The sequence below is a fragment of the Onychomys torridus genome, chromosome 5 (genome assembly GCF_903995425.1).
Source record: "Onychomys torridus chromosome 5, mOncTor1.1, whole genome shotgun sequence".
Taxonomy (NCBI): domain Eukaryota; kingdom Metazoa; phylum Chordata; class Mammalia; order Rodentia; family Cricetidae; genus Onychomys; species Onychomys torridus.
The window spans coordinates 20,661,665-20,670,960 of NC_050447.1; the positions used below are offsets into that span (position 1 = coordinate 20,661,665).

Consider the following 9,296-nt stretch of genomic DNA (forward strand, 5'->3'; position numbering starts at 1 on the left):
AGCCAGGATGTCAACTCATTCAGTGTCCCTACCTTTCTCTTTAGACCTGTGTGCCAAGTCTCCCCAGGACTCCTCCAACTGAGAGCATCATTATGGGAACAACAGAGGACAACAATATCATCTTTTCCCTAGCACAGTGACATTGCAATACGTGGTCAATTCAGGCAGTTGAGTCTTTTAACTTCATCTCTATTAACTGTGATGTGCCCACATGCTCATCTCCAGGTGTTAGGGACCAAGATTTCAGGAACCAAACATGAACCATGGAAAGTACTAGCTAAGCCAGAGAACAAGTCATAAGCCCACTGCCCTTCCCCAGAGCAGTAACACCTGTTTACTAACCAGAGGCTCCCAAAGATAAAAACATTCTACAGTCAGGTGCCATGGCAACCGAATGTAAAGAGCATTCCATGGTCAGGTAGCCTAGCAACAGAACAAATGGCCCCTGACCAGTGACCTTAGCTGACATCTTGCAGTTGCACGACCTGCACATCTCCCATGTCCTTCACGCCTTCCACATCTCTTCCCCTTCCCTCCTTCCTGCCCCCTCCCCTCCTATGCTATATAAGCCTTGTGGAGAGAAATAAAAATTGCAGCTTGATCAGAATCTTATCTTGCTGTCAGTCTCTCGTGTCCCCTGTCTCTTTCATTCGCTCCCACAGGTGGGTCACCCCTGTTGAAACCCTGCTGGCCGGGGCATCCAGGCCCCCTGTTGGTATCCTTTCCTGTCCCTTTCGTGTACTACCTTTCCACAAGAATTCTCCCCATCTTATTAAGCCCACTTTACAACGTCCCTGTCCATCATGTCTTCAGCCATCTAACTATTAAGAGTGTCCACTCTACACTGGGTTCTTTTTATACAACTTGAGGCGGAGGAGAGATAGAATAACTGTTAATTTAAGGCTTCAGGATTTAAAGAGCTCATATTTCATAGAACTGACCAGGAGAAAATAAAACTGAAATATTATACAACACTGCTAATAAACAGGAAAGAGAAAGCAAGGATAATCTGGGCATAGTAAAATGATTATTATCAATAATATAGAAACGAAGATTATCCCATTTGGTAGATAGAAAAACTGAGGCACCTCTGCTGGGATCCCACAGCTAATGAAAGGTGGAAGTAGGACTTGAGCAGCCATCTGGCCCCAGCTCACAGCTGAGGTCCTAACCAATGCAATTCATGGCCACCGTTCAGTGATCTGGGCCAGGAACCAGCACTCTGACTGGTGTCTATGCTGCTGTGTCCTCCACTAGGACTCAAGTACAGCTCAGCAGCCACTATGGACCATGAGGAAAATGTGAGGAAAAAAAGAGGGTAGAAAGGCAAGCAGTTCCTGCTCTTTCAGAAAGTGGAAGCAGACCAAAAATCTATGTGTCTCTAGGGCCTGTGTACATAGTTGGACAGTCCCTTGCTTCCCAAGCTCCATGAGCTTCTATTTCTCCTCCCCTTGGGCTCTCCACCACCTACATGGAGGGTCTGAGTCAAGCTCATCTTAAAGACTGAGCCAGCAGGGTGGCCAGTGATGTGTTGAAGTTGTTAACCGTGGTGTCTGCGCAGACCAGACGACAAGATCCTTGAAGGCAAGGCTATGCATAATGATTCCTGTCCTTGCTTCTCCTGACCCTAAGTCTGGCTGTGCAGACACAGAGTCCAAAGTAGAAGGTGGATAAATGGGTGGTGAGATTTGTTCTCACCTCCTTGTGCAATGCAAACATGTTTAGGGTCAAATACTGTTCTGGTGACTGTTGTTTCCTCCTTCACGTCCGAGTTTCAGCTCAGGTGCTCCCAGGAGACTGGGTAGGTGCTCACACCCCATCTTATTCTACTTCAAGGATCATGTCTTTACAGAGTGTCTCTCCAAGACTGTGTATGGTCTGTAACTAGCAGCCTGCCCTACCCCTGCTTCTGCATTTCAATGGGAAATGCTGACTCACTGGGTCATCAGCTCATGCCAAAGGCAACAAGTGAAGGGGAGGAGAAGGAGCTATAATAAAATCACAGGTGGTTGGCAAAGGGCATGGAAAGTGCTTATGAGATTGCCCCAGACTCCTCCCTCCACACTGCCATCATGGTAGTGAAAGTTGCCACAGGTAATATGGGGAGAAAGACAGCACACATCTCCCTTGCCAGCCCCTGCCTAGGAGCACAGGTGTGAAGATGGAAGACCCAAGCTCTTGTTCTCTTCTGTGTTCCTTTCCTTCCCTATCTGAGCCTCAGTTTCTCTGTCTGTAAAGAAAGACTTGGGCTATTCTTTTTTTTTTTTTTTTTTCTGAAAGATTCCTTTCTGGTGCTAACATCATTGTAAATTGTGTCTTAGCTGCTCTGGGACCAGATTCTAATTTAATAACTAAAAGAAATCATTTCGAAAAACTTCTATAAGTGTAAGAGAATGTGAAAAACTTAAGCTGTACATCCCAGATGTACGGCAATTCCACCAAAATCAGGGTCTTTGGGAGAAATGAAGTGATGCATTTACTTTTGCTGCAGTGAAAGGAAGACCCTGCCTCAGTCCTGGCTTGTCTACCCAAGCATCTAGCTGCCTTCATCCCCTTCCAGTCACACTGAAGACCTGGATGCTGGAACCCACAAGTCTGAGCCAGCGGTCCCCATGCTTACCGGCAGCCTGCTGCTCCTTGTCAAGTCGGCAGGGGTGTAAATATTCAGGTAGAGACAGTCTTCAGAAAACTGGAGAGGGATTTTCTCCTTCCTGTTGGTTAGGAGGTCACTGACCCTCTGTCCTCTCACTGCATCCTGGGAGCACCTAGAGGAGAGAGTGGACACCTGAAATTCCAACATATAGAAGCTGGACATGTAACCTGGGTCTCCACTTTGCACAAGGATGTTTGAGCTTGTAAATGGAGCTGCTTTCACAGGACTAGAATCTGATGTAATTGATAAGGGGACTTTATGGGTAAATGGTGGAAACTCAGACACCCCTAACCCAGTAGAGGAAAAAATACTTGGATACTTGGCATCTCTCCCCTTCCTGGAGCCTTTGGGGCTCTCTGGGCAATGGAGAGATGTTCATAGTCTGACCTACCAGGACATGACAATCTCACCAGTGTCTTTTCAGTGCCTGCCCTTGGCTAGGCCTGGTGCAGTGGGCTGAGGGCTAGCCTGATCTTTCATCAGGTGACCTTCTTCTAGTCCTTTTGAGACTTCTGTGAATCCAGGAACTACCATTAATAACTGTTTAGCCTATTTCAAGTTTTAGGCTGACATCTTTGTGGGATGATCTCAGTGACCTGATATGCTGACATTGTTGGTTGAGTACCTTTCCTACTTTCTACACAAATCTTCTAGGTCCAAGTAAAGCTAATGAATGCTATTACTCATGACCTCTGTCAACCTCCTATTAAAGAATAGCTGTTGACTTCTCTAACAAGAGATCATGAAGGACCAATGGAGAATTGAAACAGAATTGGTGCTAACTACTGAGTCATCCTGGAGTCTTAGGCACTGGTTTTTATTTTCCTCATACACTATCTCATTTAAGCTTTAGATTTAGCACTGCTTATGCCCAGTTCTATTTATACCATCAGTTTAGAGTGGGTGATGAACAGAGTATTCTAGAAAGGAATGTAAGGTCTATAACATTTCTAAGGTACTCTTGAGGCTTCCAGAGGCTATTGGACCAGTGGATGACTCCCTCCTGCATCTCTCTAAGACAGATGCTCTCACTGAATGAGACCGAGGCCCACCCCAATGGCTTACATAGGAGGGTAGGAGGTGGCATTCTTCACAAAACTCCAGGGCTCTGCAGGGTGTGGAGGAGCAAACCTCAGGGATCCAAGAGGAGGCTTGGCAAAGGGAACTCCCAGGAAGACAGCCACAGGCTGTGCGAATCCTTCTACGCTGACACACTCCCCCAGGACTTTGCCATGAACAGTGTCCACTATGGGTGTTGAGGATGGATGTCCTGCGGAACATGGAAAAGAAAAAGAACACATCAGAGTGACAAGATCAGACCTGGATTCCATGTGGGTTTTCCCGTTTTCTAAGCATGTGACCTTGAATAAGTTACCCAAATACTTCTGTGTCTCATTTGTTTCCGACTGGAGATTAAGATAAGGAACACTTATCTCAGAGGCTTGATTCAAAGTCAGACTGGAGCACGGGGTGGAAAAGCATCCAGCCAAAGTCCCCCCCCCCCAAAAAAAAAAAGAACTGCTAGGTCAAACAGAACCTGTGGTTTCGCTCTGAGAAACCTGTATCCATCAGGACCCTGTTGCTGAGCTTCATGCTGGACCAGAGGAAGAACATGTGGCCCCTGTCTCAGGAAGGTGGCCTTATTGGAAAACAGATGTGCTTGACCTGATGCTGAGGTAAGAAATATGTCCCTAGAGAAGTACTAGGGAGGTTCCAGAGAAGATGGAAGAAATTAGGTCTTCTGAATAGTGACATTGTGAGGTTCTGAGACATTCAGCTGGAGGAGGGATGACTAAGAATGGTAGAGATATAGAGTGATTAAGCAGCCTGCAAAGTAAGAGATCCAGAAAGTATAGCATAGACCCTGGCTGGTAAGGATGGATGGCTTATTGATGGCCAGGTGGAGTCCATGGGAGAAGATAATCCAAAGAGTCCTGTGTGTCAGGGAGGGCACTGAACACCTGGCTAGATGACTAGATTCACATGGTGGGCAAATAAGTAACAGAAGCATTTCTGGCACTGAGAACACCCTTGTCTGTCTGTATAGGATCCTCCAAGGGGAAGAGAAGCTGGGTCAATACCCTTTCTGACCCTTCGGCTCCAGTCTTGAACAGCTAAGAAATCTTTCCTTGTCTCCCTTCAGCTTCCTCTTCTGTCCTTGTACCCTCTGTGGGACCAGGAACCACCCAATCCCCCTTTAAGCACCAGAAAGACATCAACACATTTCATCGCCGTCAATTCTGGTGTCTCCTTGTTTGGTTAATAGCCTGCTTGTCAGAGCATCACTCTTAACACCTAATTTATGTCTTCTGGTCTTAACTCTTCCCCTTTAGCTGCAGAGAGCATGTTAATTCCTCTCTCAATATTTTTTGAGAGAGAGAAAAAACATAAAGTTGGATGGATAGGAAGGTAGGAACGAGCTGAGAGGTGCTTGGAAAGGTAAAAAAAAAAATCAATATTATATAAATTTTAATATTATAATTATAAAGTGTGGTCAGAAAAGAAAATTCTAGATTTTTTTTCTACAAAATAGCCTTGGCATCAGAAAGTCTTGGCATCATGTCTCAGAGATACTATCAAACTTATTACAGGATAGTTTCTAAGAGACATGATCTCAATAACCAGCTCCATAATATGAACAGTTGTTTTTATTTCTGCTGCTAATTACTATAAATAAAAGCAAGTGAAATTTTGGAGGATACACAACTTACAATGTTTTGACATGATGAAATTTGATCAATGATGTGTGTTTTACTTTAATCATTAAATTACCGGAGTTGTAGCCTCATCCTGAGTCTAAGATGAGATTTATAGAGAACAGCCATTAACACTGGACATTCTCTTGGGAAATCTTGGTTACAAGCTTGCAGCTACTCCTGGTGTCATTAGAAGTCAGTCCCATGCTTGTCTCCTTTTGTCATTGCTGTTAAAAATTATTTTGTTTAACTTTTCATTTTTACTATACCACTGAAACAGACTTCATGGGAAATCTGAATATGAGGTGATCCACAGAGGGCAACATGGCATGTTGATTTTTTTTTCCTTCATGAATGTCAAGAGTTATTTACTGTGCTTGGGCCCCATTTATAATCAGGAAAAAACTGCTATGAAGAGATATGGTGATGAGCATGAGGAAGGAGGATGTGCTCCCGGCCCTGTATGGGGCTAAGGGAAGAAAAAAGGCTAAAAGTGAGTAAACAACACCAGCTCACTATGGGATGGGTGCAATGGGAAGGCAGTGAGATATCCTGGTAAATGAACTGGGGCTTTTGGGGTACAGTTATGACCCCAATATTTGGGAAGATGGGGCATGGGGATCACCTTAAGTTCTAGGCTAGTGTGGACTACACTGCTATGGGATGTTGTTCTGTATTCTGGGAATATTGTATTGCTCTGATTGGTTGATAAATAAAATGCTGATTGGCCAGTAGCCAGGCAGGAAGTATAGGTGGGATAAGCAGACAAGGAGAATTCTGGGAAGAGGCAGGCTGAGTCAGGAGTCACCAGCCAGACACAGAGGAAGCAAGATGACAAGGTGGGACTGAGAAAAGGTACCAAGTCACGTGGCTAAACATAAATAAGAATTATGGATTAATTTAAGTATAAGAGCTAGTCAGTAATAAGCCTGGGCTAACGATCATACAGTTCATAACTAATATAAGCCTATGTGTATTTACTTGGGGGACGCAAGTGGGAGAGATTTGTCCTGACAGCTGGCCAGCTGGGACACAGGAAACCTCCCAGCTACACTACACAGCAAGTCAAAGTGTAGCCTGAACTGCATAGTGAGAGAGAGGTAAGCAGGGATGGCACTGCATGTGATCATCTCAGCATTGAAAGGTCAGACAGGGCACATTCTTCTAGCCACTGGAACTGAGAGTATGCAGCATGTGTGTATGTGACTCCACTGTAGGAATATAAAGAAAGAAAACGAGCCATGATTACAAACAGACACAGATATAACTGAATAAGAACACCCACCAGGGTGGTGGTAGGAGACAGGCATGAACCGTGGAAGCCTCAGGAGAAGGAGAGGAGGAGTTGAAAGAGGGATTGTGTTTAGTGGTGAAAGAGGATAAGATCTGAGCACAAATGCTCAGGTGTAGCTGAGTTAGCTGTGAACTTTCAACCAGAGCAGAGGGGGCATGGAGGGGATGGAGTGAGAATATTGCCAACAGCAGTTATGACTTATATCATCTAAATTGCACACATATGTGATACCTACTGTATACCAGATGTCCATCTCTGTTTCTTTGCAGTAATCATAGCAAGAGTCTTTCCAGGTAACTACTGGTACACTTAACTCGGAAGCACCCTGTGTGGAGTAACTAGAGATGGAAAGAGCGACATAGCCTGGGTAACCAGCAGCAACAGAATGTTCTGCTCCATATCTGCATCTTTAATTGCTGTTATACACTCAGTTCCAGGCATCTCTCAGTGTCACATGTCCAGACAGGGTGAGGCTTTCAGGGAACTGACTGTTGAGAACTAACTCTGGATTCAGGAGCTAGAAACAGCCCAGGACATGATTTTCCAAATGAACTTGAAAGAACACACATCCCTGTGAGCCTCTTTTACCAGCCAATAAAATGCCACAGATATATGTTAAAATTAATGCTATAGCCACACATTAACGATGAATTTAATTTGTGTGTCTGATGTTTATGAGGCCATCATGACCCGTGGGAACTGTCACCCTCAGGTTCTATCCATTGCAGAGGCACAACCCTGACTACTTGCTTTACCCAGATTTGATAGCATGGACTACAGTGCATCTGTCCAGCTGCCCTCATTACCCAGAACCTGGTACCAGACAGCCAAGATGAGCACTGTTCTCTAGTATCCCTTGAAAATCTAACAAAAGAGGCATTTGCTGCAGGGTCTCCAGCCTTGAGCCTCCTCACTGTTCGGGCAGTTCCCTCCCCCCAGTACTATGTTGCTCCTCTTGGGAACAATGAATAACAAAGTATCTTTTCAATGGCTATTGGGCCCCGATGTGCTATCTTGATCAGACCTCATATTTCCTATTAATGCATTCTATACTTACGTATAAATAGAAATATGCATAGAGGGCCCACCACATGTAGCGACATGAAGGGGCCCCTCCTCGAAGAACTTTAGAAATTAAACCACTTAATCCTATCTACGGCCCAATGACGTAAGGAAACCTATTCTGCCAGATTGGAGTTGTGCTGGTTCCTCTTGTGTTGGAGTTGGCTCCTTGCACTTCTAGACCTAAGGTGTGCTGCTGGGTCTCAGGGTTTCTATACTCTCCTGATCTTAGTATGTCCTGTACCACCCTCTGGGACACTTCAAGGCAAGCCCAAGTTGGGAAATTGAATTCCCCTGCAGAACTAAATTTGTCTTGTTTTTGTTCTATGCACAACTCTGCAAGGATTTTTAAATGTGTCCCCACAAGTTTGTATTTCAAAAGTACTCACCCCAAACAACCCAGGTTGCTAGCGATACCAAGAACAGAGCACGGAGGCACATCGTGCAGGGACAGGCTCCCAGTTCAATGGAGTTTCTGACTCTGACCTTCAAAGAAGGGGAGTGAACGGTCCTGCCCCTATGCTGGGAATCTGCCAGTGAATCTTGCCCACAAAGACCAGTTACACAATGCAGAACAGAAAATCTCTCCCTCTTCCAAAGGGCTCTCAAGGCTTTCCATGGGATCCCCAGCCAAGTCTCTTCCAAAGTTTACCTTGCTTTATCTGAACACTCACCCACCCAGCATTCGCCCTCTTTTATCTAAACAATCAGTGCCGAAATCTCGGATTATAGATGGCTGAAAATGCAACCCACAGCTTCTTACACAGGCGTCTCTCCATCTCTCCTCATAACACTCTCACGTTGGGGCTCATGAGGTCTCAAACTCAAGCAAATACCTCAAAGCAGTATAGAGCTTTAGTGGGGAGGAGGGACTCATAATGGGCTGAAAATTTTTGGAGACCCTCAGAGCTCCACATATGCTCACCAGGGAGATCAGAGCTCATCTCTCAGTCTCCCTTTCTGAAAGTTTTGAGCTCTTGTGTTTGGTAATGAGGTTAAGTTTCATTGAGCCTTCTTGTTCTCCAAGAAGGCTAGATTAGTTGTGTGGTCGACTTGCAAGTGGCCCTGTCTGAGGTCACATACAACCAAGGTCGGGAGCTCACTTGCTTCAGGACTGAGATTTAGGGATAGAATGTTCTTACAGTAAATGAATTCCATTTCATCAAAATCCTTGGCTTTTAGCACCTACATATCCTTTGATTCTTGCATACTTTGAATATTTGCCAACCAGATGTGAGGACAGGAAGAGACTGGCATGCACATGAAAGCTCCACACCATAGGGATACTGTGTCAGAGTACACCTGAGAGAGGATCCTTTACAAAGTGCTGACAAAGGGAGCTTCTGGGACCCCCTTCATAGGGCCACCAGATGCCTTAGGGAAGTGCTTTAGTTGAATACAGCCTGGCACAGCTGGCTAAGCAAATGCCATATCCTCACTCAAGGTAGCTGAGAGCATCACTGTGTAGTAACATGGAAATACAGACAGTGTCAGTTCTGGAGAGGACAACACAAGTTATAGATTATGATGTAGTTTAAAGACTTAGTTTCTCTAACAGCTCAGCAGAGATTTCCTATGTGGCACAAAGATT

The 9,296-nt window shown here is 45.0% G+C and overlaps 1 protein-coding gene across 2 annotated transcripts in view; it reads right to left on the reverse strand.

The window, feature by feature from the left end:
• Positions 1-8,146, reverse strand: part of LOC118584151 (carboxylesterase 1F-like) — a 44,822-nt gene extending 36,676 nt beyond the window's left edge. Inside the window, exons 1-3 of one of the 2 annotated variants that reach the window (XM_036188176.1) lie at positions 8,112-8,146; positions 3,719-3,943; positions 2,621-2,765 (exon numbers count right to left, since the gene is read on the reverse strand). In XM_036188176.1, coding sequence (XP_036044069.1) covers positions 2,621-2,765; positions 3,719-3,943; positions 8,112-8,146 — 405 coding nt within the window. Of the gene's footprint in view, positions 1-2,620; positions 2,766-3,718; positions 3,944-8,094 lie in introns of both variants that reach the window. The other variant, XM_036188177.1, reaches the window with a different exon arrangement.
• Between the last annotated feature and the right edge of the window lie 1,150 nt (positions 8,147-9,296).